General features: G+C 40.1%; 2 protein-coding genes across 2 annotated transcripts; both read right to left on the minus strand.

Annotated features, from left to right (window-relative positions):
• Window positions 1–1,311: 1,311 nt before the first annotated feature.
• On the minus strand, window positions 1,312–11,889 carry LOC138604097 (nuclear distribution protein nudE homolog 1-like). Its single transcript, XM_069675942.1, has 9 exons — window positions 11,746–11,889; window positions 10,856–11,005; window positions 9,558–9,711; window positions 7,103–7,251; window positions 6,492–6,628; window positions 5,828–6,082; window positions 5,537–5,622; window positions 4,164–4,309; window positions 1,312–3,913 (listed from the first exon to the last, which is right to left on the minus strand). The coding sequence occupies exons 2-9, from the start codon at window positions 10,939–10,941 to the stop codon at window positions 3,865–3,867; spliced, it is 1,062 nt and encodes a 353-aa protein (XP_069532043.1). The 5' UTR covers window positions 10,942–11,005; window positions 11,746–11,889; the 3' UTR covers window positions 1,312–3,864.
• A 5,328-nt stretch (window positions 11,890–17,217) lies between these two features.
• Window positions 17,218–19,367, minus strand: mpv17l (MPV17 mitochondrial membrane protein like). Its single transcript, XM_069676384.1, has 4 exons — window positions 19,061–19,367; window positions 18,558–18,628; window positions 17,662–17,691; window positions 17,218–17,433 (listed from the first exon to the last, which is right to left on the minus strand). Exons 1-4 carry the CDS (start codon window positions 19,365–19,367, stop codon window positions 17,218–17,220), a joined length of 624 nt encoding a protein of 207 aa, XP_069532485.1.
• Between the last annotated feature and the right edge of the window lie 309 nt (window positions 19,368–19,676).

Below are 19,676 nucleotides of genomic sequence, written 5' to 3' on the forward strand. Positions count from 1 at the left end.
AGCTATGCAGAACACTAGAACCAGAGTTGTAGCTTATTCAGGACAAATTGTAGCTACAATCAGAACTTTATCTGATAAATATACCCAATATATGAAAGTTTAAATATTATAATTTTAGATTTATTTAAAGTTTTATTTAAAGTTTCTGTCGTGAAGCTGTTAGAGAGACAGCTCGATGTCTTCAAAGAAGCAGAACGGTGAAATGCTCCGACAGAGACGCTCCGCTTCACTTCTCTACTTTTCTGTTTATTTATCCAGAGTTTCAGTTCTTAGTTTTAGTGTCAGTTGTTTTGAATTATGGCAGAAAATATTGCAGCTTAAATTCTGTTTTCCCAAAATAAAAACATCAGTCAAAAAATTCCCACTTTTCACACTGCAGCCATTTTCCCTCTCCTGCCGTCACCTGCTGCTTGAAACCACAGCAGTGATTTGATCTGGAGTGTTCAAATTTATTTGGGGGAAATTAATCTAATCATTTAAAAAAAATTATCACCATGCAGTTAGCACAAAGGGGGAAGTTTAGAAAAGTGAACTGATGCAAATTTTCAAAATAAAACGCAGCATCCACATTTCATTCATCAGATCCACAGTTTAAATTCAACAGGTTTTGTAAATTTAAGCGGGAAACAATAAAACCAGCAATGTTTTTTATCAATGATTGGGAATTAATATATCTTATAATTGATGTTAATTTAATATATTTCCATTTATTTATTTTCCAGGTAGTTTAAATACATTTTTTGTCCCTCAGTTTCGTATCTTTTTGAGTTCTGAAAATCAAACACCATGTGACCTTTGCAAGAACCACTTTTTATTCTGAATATATTTCCACAATCTTTTCCAAACACATCTGTTGCATTATATTAAAGATTTTTAACCGTCTCTCAAGTTGCAACCTGTTCAGATGTAGCGGGCCTTTCTGTGTGGAGTTTGCATGTTCTCCTCGAGCATGTGCGATTTCCCTCCGGGTACTCCGGCTTCCTCCCCGATCCAAAGACAGAATTTTTTAATCGCGCAGCAGATAAAAAAAATGTTATTCGTATAGTTCGAGGAAACTTCAAGAAAATATATTCAGAACAAAATGATAGTTTGTTTTTCAGAAAATGAGATGCTTTGGGTTTTGAAGAATCTTTTAGAGACAATCTGTTGGAATTGGAAACTGAATGTAAAACTAAATTTGTAACCCAGCTGTATATTAGGCGGTGTGATTTAAACCTCACAGACACACAATAATAGAAAGAATAAAGGTACGATGACTGCTGTGATGATCCTGCTTTGTGCTGTTAAATAAACTGATACTAAATCCTCACGTGTGCCGTCTCAGTTCCTCCTGAAGAAATGAAATCAAGATGTTTTTGTTTTATTACATTTCAAGTTTTATTGCGTTTCCAGAAACATAAGCAGCACTGACGGTAAACAAAGAGCAAAAAACACCTTGTATGTGAGCGTGTAAGTCTTCCTTTAGAGTCACAGAAGGCAAAAACAAACAAAAAAAGCTTGACTCGTTTCCCACATCTGCGTACACAGACTGACCTTTGACCTTTCCAGTCTGCGGTTTCTGCTTTAAAACTCGCCCTGAGCAGCTAATTACAACTGAAACATTCCTACAGACTCCGCCTACGTTAGTGACCCTACAGTAGAGGTTCAGTATATTTTATTAACACACACTACAAATCAACCTACTTTTTCTTTTTAACATAAAACACGAGTAGCCTTCACTGAAGTTTTCATGTCTCCTCGCTAACAGAAGACGTTTCCTATTTCACTCCTGGAAAGACAGAAGTAGAGCTCTGCAGAGGTTCGTTGCAAGAGTCTGAAGCCTCGTTTCCACCAAAAGCAACCAGGACTTTTAGAGGTACTTTTTAAGAGATTTCAAGGTTCCTCCAGAGCATTGTTGTCTGTATTTCCACTGAGGTTTTAAAGATTAGGCAAATTAGTCTGCTGATGTATGAAGAGGCTTCTGAATTCTGTGAGTACGCCCCCAAACAAACAGAAAAACCCTGAACTTTAAAAGTACTACGTCCCAAGCAGGAACCTTTTGGGGAATAAAATAAAGTCCCTAGAGCTTTATTGAGACCCTGGCAGTGTTGGGGGTAACGCGAGTACGCTCAATTTTAAAGGATACAACGAAAAACATTTTCCCCCCAAAGCCCCTCCCCCAAAACACAGGAGCTTTTATGCCTCAGTTTGGCCCTGATTACACCATGTATTAACATTCATCCTGAGAGGTCCGATTACAAGGGACAGCCTTGAGTACAGGTGTGAATGCACCAAACTGAGGACAAATTGAATCAGGTTATAGAGGCTTTGAAGCAGGTAACAGATTTTTCCCTACACAATATAATGCTTTAAATGGTTAATACTTACAGTGACGTAAAAGAGTTCATTAAATGCTTTTACAGAGGGTTGTTTTTTAAAGCGTTTTTGTTTGATTGACAGGAGTCTCGGCCACTCACATTCAGCCATAAACAAGTCAGCTTCAACGAGCTCTATTTGGAATCAAGTCTAATTTTCACACTTTAATCCTTCAATTAAAATACCAAGTCCATGTTTTCTGCTCTGTGTGCAACTAAATCATCTGTAATAGCTTAAAAAGTCTAAAATATCAGGAGTACAATGTGTGTTTCAGTGCACCATCCATTTCATTCTCTAAGGGATACGTTTAGCAGAGTTTCATCAGATTCGTTTTTCCTTCCCCCCCCCCCCCTTCCTTCAACAAACACCACTGTGCAGAAATATTGTATAAAAGCAGAAGATCAGTAGTTTCATGTCCAAACAGTTAAAAAGAAGCACTGAAAGAAAATCCGTTCCCTCTCTTTTCGTGTAGATAAAAGTGCCCTTCCAGTGTGCAGCGCTCGGACTGGTGTGTTCAACTTAACACTGAGCAAATTTCCTTCAAGGTTCAGTATAACCATGCAGGTTTTAACACTGTCAACTGTTTTGACAGCTCACATTGATGTAAAAACTAAACCCGAATTATGTTTGTTTTTCTTTTTGCCTCCTCCATTGACACTTCATGCGTCTGGGTTTTTTTGTTTTTGCTTGTTTTTATGCATTTGTCTTTTGCATCTTGTGCGCTTGCTGATAACGTTTAAGTTGTGTCCGTTGTTCCATTTGTTTTGCATTATTGTATGCGTCTCTGAACATGCAGCCTGTTTCTTCGAGCCTTTGTCAGCCACCGTAGCTGTCTCAGTCTGGATGCTCGGGCTGTATCAAAATTGCATTGCAAAGTGTCTTCTTGTGTTGATTGCTGTGCAGCAAAACCAGAGAGACAGAAGTGCATCAGAGCTGATGAGCAGAACAGCACAAAATCCACGCTAATACCAGCGGATAGAGGACAACACAGAGGAGAAGGTGACACAGAGGTCTTTAAAACTATGACTTGACAGCATGATATAGTTTGGAGAGATTATTTCTTGTCCTTCTACACCAGAAAACCAAGTAACCAGTGTGTGAATGAAGTAAAAACAACCCGATGCAAATAAAGTGGTGAAGTCTTTTCCTTGACTAGCGTCGCTTAAATTAGCTTCATTTTCAGTCTTTAGCGCAAAAAAAAGAGACAAAAAAAAAAACATCAATAAAACAAAGGAGGTGAGTCTGTGATGTGCAGCTCACGTCCAGGAAGTTAGTTCAAGCTAAGTGCCGAAAAGAAGTCCTGCTAGTAAACAAACAAAACTGAGCTTTTAACGAACATCCCAAAAGTCTTCTTATCAACGTATCCATCAGTGTAGTCGCTGCAGCTCGCAGAGAGAGCGGTCCGTTTGATGGGCAAACACACAGTACCGTCACACGTTCTGGAGATCCGGTCTGGTTGCACAGGAAACATCGAGCAGCTCAGAGGAGGACGGAGGTGGAGGACGGTTTTTACAGCAGCAGTTTGGGTCCCGCTCCGAAGTCTAACCTCTTCACCAGCCTTTAAAACACAACAAACACACTCAGAGAGCCCGTCTGCATTCAGCTGCTTCGGTTTCAATCACTCAGTGGAACTTTAAACTCCTTAAATGTATCTGTCAGATATTTTTAGACGCGCACAAACGAGTACGAGGTAAGAGGAAACATGCCCCTTTACTTTTCTGTCAACATTTTCTTCCTTTTTCAAGCCAAAAACAAGCAAGAAAAAAATGTATGTAAGACTTTGCACAGCGCAGGACAGATCCTCTCACCCCTTGTTGTAGAGGCCGTTGGTAGGATGGGTCTCTGACGAGTTGTTCTGCCCTGGCGGCGCCCCCTGTCCCCCAGCGTGGCCTCGGTTGCGGTTCGTCTGCTCGTGGACGTAGTCCCGACACGAGGCCAGTTTGGACTCCAGGTTCTACAAGAGAAGAGTTTAAGTTCTTTAAAATTCCTCTGCAGGCATTGAGAAACTGACAAAACCTCCTTTAGATCTGTAAATATGCAAGTCCCAGCCTCTATATCTCTAAAGTTGCTCTCCTGTTGCTCGAGTCGAAAGGCGATGTACTTCTGTGTCACTCTACAACCTCGTTTCTCTTTGCAATCAAGCCGTATACACTAAATAATGTAAATTCTCTTCTATTTCAGATGTTATTTTTATGTCACTCTTATTTTTGACTGTTATTTTTAATCTGGCATGTGTATTTCCTTCAGGCAACAACAACTGGAACATCACAGTGATCCTGATAAGCTTAGCTGAACAGCCAGTCAGAGTGATTTCTGTCACCTACAGGCTCCACTGCTAATCCTAACAGTGCAGATCACAGTGCAAAGACTCAGCCACAGATACAGTCCGACACCGGCTGATTGCCGACTGTCAGCCTGGTGTATCAGGCCCCGATTTAAAGTCAGGGGACCATAAAAGTCTGCACCAGATTACACGCCAATCCCTTCAGTTATGAAGATATTTTGTTCTGAACTACAAATGTAAATTTTTTGGTGCCGCAAGAAGAAGGCGTTTAAGATCGATCCCCTGGGGGCGTCGTTTTCAGCTCAGTCAGTAGAGCAGGCGCCCCTCACACACAGACAAAGTCCTCGCCCCATCGGCCGCGGGTTCGACACAGACCTCGGCCCCTTTGTGCATGTCATCCCCTCTCTCTCTTCCCCATATTTCATGTCATAGCTTCACTGTCCTCCGATCAATTGCAGACTATTAGCATATGGACAAAATTCAAAGGAAATCTGTCTGGACCAATGTGATGAACCGAGCATCAGACCGATGCAATCTCCAGGCCCATGACACATGAAATTAAAGAGCATAAAAAATGTCCTCAATAAAACTACATACAAAAGTTGAAGACACAAATATTAATATAATACTGAAGTGCTTGAAATTCAAATACTTCGACCCCTGAAATCATCAAAAGTGAATGTCTCCAAACCCTACAGTCCAAAACAGACTCTCTTTGAATTTGTCAATATTGTAAAAACACTTTGTGCAGGTCTATTAAGGAAAAACTATTGTTGTTCTAGTGTTTGATGCTGGTTCTAAAAAAGAAATAACAATAAAGCCTGATGCCCGAGAAACACACGATTCAGCAGCTGATAAAAAAAATGGGTTTCTCTTTGGTCCTTAAATTGTTCTCACCCCGACTTTTCTGAGCAGCTCTCCAACGATGTTCAGAGCGGAGATCCTCGCTGACGTGGTGAGAGGCGTCCCTGAGAGGCTCTCACCTGCAGAAACAGAACACCCGGTCAAAGCACAGATATTTGTGTTTATTGTGATTAAAAACAGGAAAACAACAGAAAATCTTCACATGTGAAAAACAGAAACAATGAATCGATGACTAAGTATGACGCATAATAGGGCCATAACCACGAGAACGTTTATCTGGACATTTTAATGATAGAAATAACGACGTCATGAACATGAACCGACCTCTGCTGATGGAGGGTAGTGGGGTGGCGAACGTCTCTGCCGAGGCTGCAGGTCTGGATGGCGTTGTGGTGGCAGGGGGGGCGGGCAGGGTAGAGGACGAAGACGTGGTTTTGTCCTCTGTTCTTTTGTCCGGAGGGGTGAGCGGCGGGGTGGGCAAACCCGCCGAGGACGACGAGGAGGCGGCGGCACCGGTGAGAGACGGCTTCCTGTCCTGTACCTGCTGCTTCTGCTGCACGGCCAGCTCCTGCCTCAGGTCTGACACGCACACACACAACAATTAATGAGGACCAGTTACAGACATACAACAGAGACTTTATAATAATGTCACAACCCTCCAGCAGCAGCAATTGGGGCCTTAACTCTTTAGATACATTAGAAAATAGTGAAGACACACCTCTCCTACAGTTTTATACCTTTGCATCGTGTGTCCTCTTCTTGTTCTTGTATTTACATGTGTTACATAAATTAGCTTTATAATTATCCCTGAACTAAGAGATCTAAACCGTTCGCTCGTTCTTTAATTCACGTTTTTTAACTGGGAAATTGTGATTTCTTCAGCTAGCCATGAAAGTAAAGGAGTCGTCACTATTTGAATCATATCGCACAACCGGTTTAAAGTTGGTAAAACTCATTATAACTGAGAGACTCCTCAGTGAAGCTCTACCTCTGGCCTCGTCCTTCAGCCTCTGGACGGACTCCAGGAGGTTCTCCTTCTCGTCCAGCTCGCTCTCCAGGAAGGCGTTCCTCTCGATGACCTGGTTCATCCTCTGCTCAAAGTCCTCCAGTGACATGATGGTCGCCCTGAAACACACACGGGGAAAGACAGACTGCCAGTGAAGCTTCAGCACTCAAGGAACTGCTACACTCTTATTAGATGAGGGTCACGTTACTAAAAAGGCAGCTAAAGACAATGTGAGGCTACTTTTAGCTAGCTACTGTAGGTTAGTTGTACAGTAAACACTTGTGGCTGCCGGTTACCTTAGCTAGCAGATAAGCATTGCATGCTTGCTAACCTTTTGATTTCCTTTCCCCTCTCCCTGCTGTTCTCTTGAAGTTTTAATTCCTCCGAGTTTTTCAGGAAACACAAATATCATACATAATATTTTGAATCAAACATCACTCCGTTAGCTGTTCCACAATGAGATCAAACAGCCCCTTTCTTTCACCTCAGCTCAGGTTTCCAACATGGCTAAAATCTCTTTAATCAGATTGTTAAAAACACATTAGTTTCCTTCCAATGCACTTCCACCATCTCTTGCACGAGTGACCTCTGACCTCTTGGTCCTCTCCAGGTCGTCGTTGGCCTGCTCCAGCTCTCTGATGTACTTGTGGAGCTGGTCTCTGATGGCCGTGGTCTCAGCGAGGTCTCCCTCCAGGCTGGAGATCTGCCGGTAGGCCTCAGAGTGCTGCGTCTCGTACTTCTCCTGACAGACAGAAGGAGAAAACACAGCGTCAGGGGGGGAAAGGGGGTTAATGAGGGCCGGAGGAGAACTTATAATAAATAAATTCAAGAACGTTTGTGAAAATATAAAAATTAATAATAAAAGAATATTCACGTGGAAATATATCAACAAATAACAGAATATGTTATGTTATTTTCTTTTTTGTATTTATGTATATATTTATTTTCTTAATATATCTGCATACGTCTTTTTTTTCTCTGCAGTTTTACATTTTAAAAATAAAGAAGTTGATTATATCCCTTTTTTTTCCCACATTGCTTTTGCAATTCTTCGACAGGTTAAGCTGAGCAATAGTATTTTTTAAAGATAAACATATTTAGAGAAAAATACTTGTTTATATAAAAACTTGTTTATATAAAATAAAGAATTATGTCAAATTTGAAAATATTAATCCTTACAAAATTGAAAATAACTGAAACTGCCTGTAATTACTCTCTTTATTTTTATTCCTTATTGTTTTCCACATCGCTTCAGCTATTCTTTGACAAGCTAAATTGAGCAGTAATATTTATTAAACATTATTAAAAACTAAGAAAATATACATAAAGAGAGAAAAACATATTTATATTCTTTATTTAAACAAATTAGTCTAATATTGAAAATATAAACATACTTAAAAATAAATCAACAAGGGAGAAAATAAAAGAAAATGCCTTTGACTTAATCTATTCTAGTATTTATTTCTCATTTTTTACAGATCTGTTCTTTTTATAGCGCTCATATGACTCCATAAAACAAAAACATGTTTACGAAATAGAACTTATAAACAGAACCATTTGAATGTCATCTTATTGATTAAAAGTGTGTCGAGCTCGTTAAAGCTGACATTAACTTGTATATGAAAGCATCATGTGTTTTAAAGGTCTCGCCAACAAAATATGAACATCATGTCAGAGAACAACTTTTAAAAGAACATAACAAACAGATATAACTACTTCAGAAGCTCAGTGACACAATTCTTATTTTTTAATCACATGTTTTGTTGGATATTCACACAAGTTAATGTTCTGAAATGTTGAATACTCGTCTGCACTGAGCCTCCAGGCAGCATCGAGCGGCTCACAGCTGGAGCAGACAACAGGACACTGTGTCAGGCTTCAGCATGCTTCAGCTAAATTCCACACAGTCTCTGCATACTGGTCATACATGCAGTCCAAGATAAAGACCTCTTACTGCTCTGGAGGTGAGTGGAAACCTTTTCAACTTCACAACATGGTCTAAAAACTGTTTTAAGCGCAGTCTCATACTTCTTGTTTTCTGCTGAGACTGCAGCTTTGAATTAGGCTGTCAATAAATTATTACACCCCTGTTAGCAAGCACAACACATATAGTTTTTTAATAAATCAGTGTAATAATTCAAATGTGTAATTTTTCTAACAGTGCTATTCTCCGGCATTAATACATGACATTATTTTCTTTACAAAGAGATCCTGTTTTTCACCTTTTAGACTGTATTAAATATCTAAGTATAATGTTTACATCCTTCTTAACATTTATATCTTCTATTTTCCATTGCGATATGTTGAAGTATCATGAACATTTTCTATGCTTTTATTGGTTTTCTACACTGACAGCACCCATAAGAACATTTTTATTCTTATTCTCGTATACACTTTTTAAAGGAGAGAAAATGGGGCGAGTGAACTGTGACATGGCAGGGAGATATCTTCTGGTAAGTACTGCCATCCCCTCCAGACACAGACCAGGCAAGAGTCATCAGCTGCCTTTCTCTGCCCTGAATCAATCCTCTGTGTGTGTGAAGTGTGAGTTTGTGTGTGTTTTAAAGAGATAGACAAGTGAAACCGATTGAGCCATGGAAACACCAACCATAAAAACATGGATATGGAAATCCCCATCCACAGTCAAATCTTTTAACGGTCGCTCAGTCGATTGAATGTTATCGAAATAACCCTGACACAGCAGCTCTATGCTGCAGTATCGGCCATAAACCCATTTGGAGACAATGACTCCTGTTACTGATGCTTCTCAAAGCCTCCGGGGAGGGTCAGGAGGACGTATTACACAACTATTACATCTATCCTGGTGCACTGGGACAAAACAGCCTTATACCACTGTTTAATAGCAGATTTGTCCACCTCAGCGTGTTGTGTTTAAGGTCCTGGGGCAAGAATGTAACCCTATCTGAATCTAATTCCTGCAAATTATTTTGAAAAGCCTTCAGTTTTATTTTCTGATGTTACTTTGGATAGTGGGGACACAGAATATTCAAATTTGTTTAGTTGAATGGTAACTGATAACATCTTTACCTTGTAGTTTTCCACTTCCATACGGAGGCGGTTGTTAGCAGCGTTAAGCTCACGGTTTCTCGCCTCACACTGTTTCAGCTCCGTCTCCAGCTCCACCTCATAGTCCCGACTCATCTGCTGGAACTCCTGCAGCTCCTCCTGGGCTTCCTCTGCACTGCACACACACATACGAAAAATGTAAGCCTTATGTTTGTTAGCTTTTGTTGCTAACACACCAAATAATTTGTGCTATTATTCAATTTATTTGCTTGGATTTTCTGTAATCACACTAATGTTTCAGGCAAATAGTGAGCTGATGTCTCAGAGGAAGGCTCGCCTGAATATATCCAAACCAGACCTGTTTGGACAAATAACAAAACCCAGCTGTTTCCCACCAACTAGAGGAAGCTCTCTGCTTTATGGATTAAACATCATAAAAATGTGTTTAATTGGAAAACAACTTCAGGTTCACGTTATTTATACTGCAGGAGTGTCTACAGACTCACATTACTAAAAACTGAAATGGAGAGCAGCAAAACACTATTGCTTATTTTCTTTAGACTCATTTATTACAGATCCCCAAAAGCTCTGCAAGTTTGTATCCGGTTGGCACAAGATGTTTACTTATTGAGCAAAATATCAACTTATATAACGAGAATAATTGCCATCTGCCATCTCTTAGAAATTCTGGGGCCACATAATTAACCTTGAACCAATTGCTCCTTAGATGGTCCCATTTCCAGCGTTGGTAAGTTTATCTTCCAACTTCGCGCTGTTCATGAGCTTCAAATGTAAAGTGGAAAAAACATGGACACTACAGAGAAGATGTGTTGTATTTAATGTATGCTCAGATCTAATGTAAGTCACTCTACATGGCAGCAAAGTTTTTGACCTTTAAGGTAATAGATACTGGGTTTGCAAGTTGCGTCAAGCTCCAACTTGAGGGGGCAGCTGTTTCAGTCAGAAACTCTATTTTCTCGATTATTCTGACACTCCCTAAACGAATGCAGGGTAATACATGGAGGGCATACAGACATTTTATGAAACACTGAAGCATATTTTCATACATTTTCATTAATATAGTGCGCTAAGAGATGCAGAAATCCCCATGATCATCCTTACAGAAAAGAAAACTCCTGGCACACTAACTATGCAAAGTATTCTCATATTGTTTTACAGTGGAAATATACATTCCAGCTTTATAGTTTGTACACAGTTAAACCAGTTAAAAACCTTTTACATCTTTTAAGTTGAAGAGCTGCGGAAAAAACAGCTGCTGGTCTGTTTAAAACAACATAAACATTGGGACTGGGACACACCTCTGTTGGTGCCTGGCAGCCTGCTCCCTCCAGTACTCCAGCTCTTCCTCCAGGGACTCGAACTCTGGAGGCTCTGGATCCCCCATCTCAAGCCCAGTCCAGCCCAGCCCAGATGGAGAGCTGATTCTCCTGTCACACACCACCACTGATCTGCGTAATTAAATCGAAACAAGATATAAAGGCAAGTCACGGTGGGCAGAAATTCAGTTAGAAATTGGTCAATTTATCGTCAAAGTAAAACTATTTCATGGAAACGTATACGTAAAAACAGAACATCATTTGGAATGACTCGTCAGTATTGCCACGTTAATTCGGCCAATGAGTGAAACATTAAGAAGCAATTTGTTTTAGATAAAATCACGGTTTTTAGATAGTGGTCGTCACAGCCATCCATGGTGTTAACTGTGTGCTTAGTTGGGAAAGATAACGTGAAAATCAGACAACTAAGTTTCATTCTACAGTAAATGATGTATCTTTGCATACTAAATGTATGCCGAATTAAAAAACATATTTTATAAACAATTAAAACACATTTTACCTTATTCAAATTAAACTAAATATAACTCAAGCCACTCCTGAATTAATAAGTTATCAAATTTCAACGGAGTCTGGTCACAGAAGGCTAACCCTAGAAAAGGGAACCTAAAGCAAACGTCACCAAAAAGATAACGGTTCATTTAAAGCCTCATGAGGTTTACTTTAAGTAACACCTGCTATCATAAACATAGCAGGAGATTAGCACAAACTCTTAACAACGAAATGTAGGCAACAAAGCATAAAAGAGCAAGAGGAAAGCTTTTAAATGCAAATAAGTTAGCTAGCTCAGCTAACGGAGTTTAGCGTTAACCATTTAAATCCCAGCTGAGATAAACATATCACCGCTGACTTACGCTCAACAGTTAGCTTCCTTCGACGCAATGTTATCCAATTTCTTCTAAAGTCCGCTTCATGTGCTGGTGTTTCTACAGTCTACGTTCTGTCGGTTAAATATAAAGTAGAACCCACAAACGAAACTATTAAGGGACTTGCCCGGAGTTGGGACAAGTTGCGACTGTCTTGAGAAGAAGTCAAACAATACATGTTGCCATTCATATTGTCCACGGCAATCGACCAATCAGAAGTTAGGTTACAGCCTTGCTGTCTGCTCCTATTAGTCAGTTGCCTGTCAATCTAATAATGATAGGCGGGATCAGACTCCTCTGTCCAATCAGAGGAGTGATACGAACATGAGAGGGGGGGGGGGGAATCTGCCTGAAGTCTAGACGTTTTGATGGATTACGAGAGGCCGGTGCTGCCTTCAGGTGCTAGCGGAAACATGAGATGTCATGTGATAACAGCGAGTAGTTCATTCTGCTTATCTGAGCTTAAAGCCATAAATGGAAATATAGCTTAAGTAAAAATGCCGTGTTATTGTCCTAAAATTTCTATTACATCATTTGGATTTAATGTGTCCTAATTTGCAACTCTTTTCACCTTATTTGTAAGGAATTCAGATTCAGATTTATAGCCTTGTATGTTCACATAGAAGTTATTTGCTTTGGTGGTTCGGTGCATAGCAACAAAATGACAGTAGGAAATAAAGAAATATGAAAGCAAGCACTTCTAGTCAAGTATCATGTATAGAAAACACAAAGACAAAGCATTGAATGCAGCATGATCTTTCTGATACATATGGAAGCTCATATTACCCAGGGGGGGGAAAGATCAATACTAGACAGTCACATTAACTCCTAAGCAGTGTTAATAAGGACTTTATGTAAAATGTATGAGTGTGGCAGCACCTGACAGCATCCTTGACTCTGATTGGGGAATTTCACTTCCTGTTGTTGGGGTCAGAGGTCTGTCCTTTTCAGAAGGATTAACCGGGCCTATCTGATCCTGGTTAATCCACATGCACCATCACTGGAGCATAAAGCTGTTATACACACACTCCAATCCTCTCTGTCCTTGCTTCATATCTGGGCTACATGATTTCAGAGAGTCTTGTCCACACTGACAGCAGATTACAAAAACAAGTCTGTGACCCTCAGGGGGAATTTTGTCTAAGAATTTTTTTGAGAAATATGAGAGGAATGGGGTTTAAAAGCATTGATATCAGCCTCATTACTGTGTTTGATGTGGTTAGCTTAGTTTAGATTAAAGACTGGAAACAAGGAAAACAGTAAGCATGGCTCAAAAGTACGTATACCAACTCATTTAAATGTCAATATCTTGTCTTATTTGTTGCATTTTGGCCATCTATCCTAGTCAACAGGTTGCTGTGGTAGCAATATTTCAATCACAATCTGGCCACGCCCTAAAGCACACCTTTCTTTAATGGCTATTTTAATCCAACAGGGACCATAATTTACAAAATGAACATCATACATAAACATTACCGCATTACGAAAATGTTTACTGCAATAATAAATCCAGCGACAAGTAGGGTCATTTTCTCATCGCCCCCTGCACACATTCTTGTCCAGGCTGTACGGTTGTGCAGTGGTTAGTGCTGTCGCCTTACAGCTTGAAGGTTTCTGGTTTGAACCCCAATTTGGGGGGCCTTTCTGTGTAGAGTTTGCATGTTCTCCCCTTGCATGCGTGTGTTCCCCCCGGATACTCCGGCTTCCTCCCACAGTCCAAAGACATGCTCATTAGGTTCATTGGTGACTCTAAAATGCCAGTAGGTGTGAATGTGAGCGTGAAAGCTTGTTAACTTTGGTTATCCCTTAAAACTAAATCAAGGGGCCATGATCTGATAAAAGTAATCAAAAATACAAAACTTGCCACGCCTGCAAAACTAATGACATTCCCCTGAGTCCCAGCACATTTTGTGTTTCATGCCAAGCGGAAATGTTAGCATGCTAACAGGCTAATCTAACTTGGTGAAAATATTAATCGTTATACATGCTAAACATCAGCATGCTAGCACTGTCACTGTGGGAATGTTAGCATGTTGATGCTAGCAGGACATGGCTAGCAAAGGACATATAAACAGCATTTTCCATTTGGAGACATGAGACATATGTCAGTATTTTGTTTTAGGGGCATTATTATAAATATAAAAGTACTAATGCATCAAAAATCTGAAATTCACACTTTTTCTTTGAAATCGTCTTCACAAATTCATAATTCAGACTTTCACACACGTATCTGAACAATATCGAACATTGTTTGAGGTTTTATTTTTGTTTCGTACATGGAAAAACACATAGTTATTCTTTTAAAACATATCTAAAGAACGGCTGTGTTTTTAGAGGAAATAAGCTGTTGTGTTTCTACATATTGAAAAGTTAAAATGAAATATTAAAGAAAAGTGTGTATAAATGTGGTTATTTTACCCATAAAAGTACAATATACATTACAATGCTGAGTCTTTTATTTCTGGTATAATAAGTGTTTATCAATTTTGATTATAAATGATATTAAAAGTCAAAATCTTACTGCTTAATTTAAAGATAATTAAAATCTAAACAAGAGTCAGTTATGGGTCCAGTTTAGGTAAGTGGTGTGTTGCATTATAAGGTATCTGGGCTGATGGCAACCTATGATATGTTTCAAGTAAGAGGACAGGATTAGTCATATGTAGCTTGACAGGACAAACTAGGAGACACAACACAAGTGGGTCGATACACCGATACACATGTTAAACTTAGATCATCACTGGTATGTCTTCGATCTATAAAACAATAATTCCGTTTCAGGATTTTGCATCATGATTCTTTTAGAGGATAAATCTGGTAATATTTGACTCATTTGTTACTTATCAACAAATCCCACAAAAAGAACCACCAAAGAAGTTTTGTCCAAAAACAAAAAATATATAGACTTCTTTTTAAGTTGGTTATATTTACTTTAACTGTTCGGTGGCGGCCTCTAGTGGTCATAAGAAATGTGACGGGGAGAACGAGGACGTCAGGTGCTTTGGTTTAAAGAGCATCGACTGTATAAGAAGTGTAAGTAGTCTCTTGGTTTCAAACGTTAACAAATTAAAGAAGTGCCTTAAACCTGCACTCTTTCTCGTGTCCAGCAGGGGGCGACTCCACTGGTTGCAAAAAGAAGTCTGATCGTTGAGAAGTCAATGAGAAAATGAGCCTACTTCTCCATTGATTTATAACCTCAGTAAACATTTTTCTTATGAGTTTATGGTCTCAATCTCTCGTTTCAAGTCTTCTTTAATACAGCATGATGTTCATTTAGTAAATTATGCTCCCATTTAGGGCGGAGCTTCCTTAGGATTGACAGGTTGCAACCAATACGCATACCAATGTGTATCCACCCTCTCGTCCAAATATGGTCACTTATGGTTTAAAAAAAACAAGATGGCAATGTCAAAAATGCTGATTGATGTCAACATGGCTACGTCCACTTGACAGTAACAGTGACACTACATAGGGAGGAGGTCGGGATCGATCGCTGGGTCAAGAACAAGACTTTCTTCCAGGAGACAGAAGTTCATGTCCTGTTTGAGTCTGAAACTGATGAGTCACCAACTCTCCTAGCCAAGACCGCAGCATAAACAATGTTCACAAAAAAGAACAAACCAAAGATTTACACAAACAGAAATGACATCAAACAATGGATTACCACAAACAAACACACACACTGTAACGTGGATTAACCTGCTGCTGAATATAATCCCCAACAAATGGATTACATTTTCCTGTTGGAGTAACTTCTGCTAAAACCTGAAGCTTCCAGATGTTCAAGGATTGTTTTAGCCTTTTTACTAAAGTCCATAAAACGTAAAGTTGAACTTTATCTTTGTTAGCATTTTTTACGCAGTTGTTTTTTTTTTGTCTTTTTTAGTGGGATTTGTTGACATTAAGAAAAATACAGGAAATAAAAGTGTTGACCTCTTGACCTTTTATCTTCTATAGCACCACCATCATGGTAAATTTCTCTTTAAACAACACTTCGGTCGATGTAAGGGCAGCCTAAAATCAATGACTATGTTTACATAAAATATGCCGTAGATATTTTTAGGAGTTTTCAGATCTCATACTCCTGAAGACTTTTGTCTTGTGTAATCATTCTGACACATTAGTGCATTCCAAACTCAACACAGAAAACACATACATATCTCATTTGGTGAATATTATCAACGACGGTCTTGTCCTGCGGATGTTTGGTCAGGACAGTCTCGTCCCAGAGAGAAGGCACAAGTGGCAGAAATCAGAAATATGTAGCCCTTAAATCTGATCTCAGGAGCTTCACTACACATCAAACCAGTGCCGCCAGCAAAACAGAACATGCCTTTAAAGTTAGAGGTCCATGAGTCCAGTCTGATTTCAACTGAACTCTTTGTATTTTGGAGGCAAGATCATCAATCGTTCATCACTTCAACTGTAAACACATTGTGCAAGACGTACGCACTCAGACCTCACATCCTATTAATGAATCCCACTTAAACCATTTAACTGTTGCTGCTTTGTCCCATCAATCCGGAGTTTCAACTCTTAATGTCTGATAACATTAAATAAAGGATCCCTACAGAGATAGACATTTTTGTTAAACAGTAGGATGCTTTTTGCACACTTCGTCGTTCTTTTCGAAGCCACCAGACTCCATTGACAAAAACATGAATTTAACCTTGCAGAAAACGGGAGTTCCTGTACTACAGCTGCCTTAATAGTTTGTATTGCGTTAGGACTTGGTGTTTTAAAGGGTTAGCTCTGATCCAACACAACACAAAAACACAGTGAAATGAACCAATCCAGGCAGCTGTACACCAGCAACTCCTGTGTCCTGCTCGGTTAAATTACTGTTTTTGTCAATGGAGTCTGGTGACTTTAGGAGAGCAAGTATCTTACGCTTGAACAAAAAGGTCTATCTCTGTTTGATTCCTTTCTGTAATGTTATCAGACACTTAGATTAACAATCAGAGTCTGTCCGAGGCAAAAACAAGCCACTCTAATGGTATTACCTACACGACAGGTTGTCTTGTGGCTGGCGACAGAAGCAACATACCTGAGCAATTCCCAGACTTTTCCCCAGGTGTATTAATACAGAAATTCCCCACTTGTATTAAAATCATTTAGACGACAACCTGCCCTTTAATCTAGAGCTCGCACCAAGAGCACTGTATACCTTCTATATATCTTATGAGCACATTCATGCTCCCCTGAGGATGAACCCAAGTGACTTTAATGAGTGGGTGTCCTTCTGTCCAGTGCCATGTGTTTAAAGAGTTGAATAATTGTGTTTGTTTATTATAACAGCAGCCTCAGATTCCTTTACAGTCACCTGTCTTGTGTGTAATTGTCTCCTTGGACCGTTTACTCTCTGAGGTGCATTCAAGTTTATGGGTGCTGGTTAAGCAGAACTGGATACCCGCTCAAAGTCCCGAACCACAGATGCAGCTTCCCCCTACTGCTCCTCTTTTAGTTCTGCCTCTGGGCCTTCTGCTTTTTTCGGGCCAGCCGCGCCGCACGCATCTCCTCCAGGGTCTTACGGGGGTCCATGACGAAGGCCAGAGCCACGCCGGCAGTGCCATCGCCGTCCTGGCGAGAGAAGCACAGGAAGGTGGCCCACAGGAAGGCGCAGCAGCCCATGAAGGCCGTCCGCATGTACAACGGCATCAGGACAAAGTTCATGAACTGTGGGAAAGGATTTTATTTAGATTTGATCATTAAAATTTGATGATTAATCCCTGCAAGCGGCTATTAATGAAGGTGGACATTGACTTCTGGCATAAAAGGATGTAGCACTTTTTAATATCACCATGAAACATTTCAATCAGAAAACATAGCAGTGTTTAATTATCCTTTTAATCTACATTCAAAATGTAAAAATGGGGGTAAAGCAGTAATTTACTTCACGTTTACCTGCATGAATGGCCAGTACATGAGTCCAGTCTGAAAGTGAAAATAGGATACAATAAGACACACAAGAATGTCCATGCAATCTGTTCTCCGACAGCCTTAAATAATTATTTAGGAGAAAGATGAAAAATACAGGAGATGGTAAAGGTTTAGGTCTGATGGAGATGAATGGAACAAGATTGTGATCCCTCATCTGCAGTGGAAGAAGAATTTAGATACTAAAGTAAAAATCTTTCCTGGTTTCAAAACTTTTCTTGGGAACAAAAAGTACAAAAAAAGATCAAAAGTGCGTTATTATAATAACCAACATATTAGTACATATTACCATGCAGCAGGATGCCTCCTTTAAGAGGTCATAACTGGAATATAGAGATATAATAACTGATGAATGCGGCATTTTAATATGGTGGGGAGGAACTTAGGGTCCTTTAACCTCCAACAATTCCTCTTATTTTATAAACTCATCATAGATTTAGTGCATCAAATCTTCATCTACTAAGTGACTGGAAGAAACAACCAGTAAAAGAATTATATAACAGAAATGGAAATAAACAAAAGCCAAAGTGCATGTAGGCTAAATGTAACACACACACACACACACCAACAGTCTGCTTTTCCAGCATTGCCATGGTTCTTACTGGATAACATGTCTGTCGACAAATGTCTACATCTGCACGACACAGAGATTTACATTTGGCAGGTTTTCAGCTCCTAAAACGTCCTGAAACTGACTCCACTACCCCATTTGCCCCCGGGCGTTGTGCCTTGCATTGCGCAAAAAGCAGCAGTGGCAAAATCTAGGTTAATCTGTTTGTGAGCTCGTGGCAGTGTGTGAAGGGAAGGGAAGGTGACTTTCCTTCGCTTCACGCTGCATAGGCCTTCCCTCCTTCCTTCTTTACCTTCCAAGTGTTGAAGAACTTCTCTCTCCAGTCTTCAAAGATATCCTCCTTACCCTCCAGGAAGCTCACTCCTGCAGGGCAGAGGAGGACATTACGCACAGTTTACGCACAGACATTGCGCAAAGATAAAGGTCTGTTAATGACGCTAACCTTGACCTACTTGGTGTTTGATGTGTTTGAGACACGAGCTTAATAGGAAGCGTCAGCAGCTCATCACTGTCCTTTTTTAGTGATTGCAGGACGTGGAAACAGGATGGTGTTCACCTAAATCCTGAGGTTATATGTTGTTACACTTATAGAGAGACCGAATATTCTAAACATTTTACACATTTTAAACTCGTAAAGACACATTTTGGTGATGGGAAAAATATAGTAATTTAGATATTTTGATGTTTTTATTTTTACATCGAATTATAGCCTATTCCATGGGTGGGCTTGGTCTCTTTTACATTAACCAAACTGTAAATAATTTTGGTCCTCACAGTAGATTTGGACTCGCTTACCCGTGTAGAAGACACTCGTGGCCAAAGGCGACGCAAAGCTTTGGTCCAGCAGGAGTTTTCTGAAGACCATCCCGGCGGACTTCCCGGGGAAACGCCTCTCCAGGGCTCGCAACCAAAAGTAATTAAAGTTTCCATGGAAACTGATTGCCACAATGGCCACATTGCGAGTGTGCTTCCAATCCATGCGCTCCTTCTGAGCCATGAGCTGATGGACAAGGTCACCGCCGGCGAATAAGCACCCGTACAGAGTGACATTGGCCAGCCAGGGGAATCGTTTGGCTGCTTCCTTCAGGACAGCTCTCCTCATGTTGGCACCAGAGAGAGAGGATGGGGTCTTACACAAGGATGCTGGGCTGCCCTAAATGGCTTCAATTCCGCAATCAAGACGCGAGCATAGCGGTTGAATTAATAGGACTAGGCCCTGATGTCAGTCGGCTGACAGACAGGAAGCAATCCATCTGTGAGCGGTAATCAGGCAGGGATTAGACGTTTCCACCGGCAGCAGGAATATCACACATTATCAGACCTCAGATGATTAATGACAAATGTAAACTGCACCAAAAAGTTTCTCAAACACTCCTATGGGCATCTTCTTGCTGTGCGTAAAGCCTGCCAT

The sequence above is a fragment of the Semicossyphus pulcher genome, unplaced genomic scaffold (genome assembly GCF_022749685.1).
Source record: "Semicossyphus pulcher isolate SPU_LCO1_2020_fin unplaced genomic scaffold, fSemPul1.0.p SCAF_25, whole genome shotgun sequence".
NCBI lineage: Eukaryota > Metazoa > Chordata > Actinopteri > Labriformes > Labridae > Semicossyphus > Semicossyphus pulcher.

Bases quoted from the DNA above. Each gene is read 5' to 3' on its own strand.
- LOC138604097 (XM_069675942.1), bottom strand. From the start codon at position 10,941: ATGGGGGATCCAGAGCCTCCAGAGTTCGAGTCCCTGGAGGAAGAGCTG. The intron at 9,712-10,855 runs GTGTGTCCCAGT...GTGTGTGTGCAG, and splicing joins GCTGCCAGGCACCAACAGAG to TGCAGAGGAAGCCCAGGAGG. The intron at 6,083-6,491 runs GTAGAGCTTCAC...TGTGCGTGTCAG, and splicing joins GCTGAAGGACGAGGCCAGAG to ACCTGAGGCAGGAGCTGGCC.
- mpv17l (XM_069676384.1), bottom strand. From the start codon at position 19,367: ATGAGGAGAGCTGTCCTGAAGGAAGCAGCCAAACGATTCCCCTGGCTG. The intron at 17,692-18,557 runs GTAAAGAAGGAA...TTTCACTTTCAG, and splicing joins AGTTCTTCAACACTTGGAAG to ACTGGACTCATGTACTGGCC. The intron at 17,434-17,661 runs GTAAACGTGAAG...CCTTTCCCACAG, and splicing joins TGTACTGGCCATTCATGCAG to TTCATGAACTTTGTCCTGAT.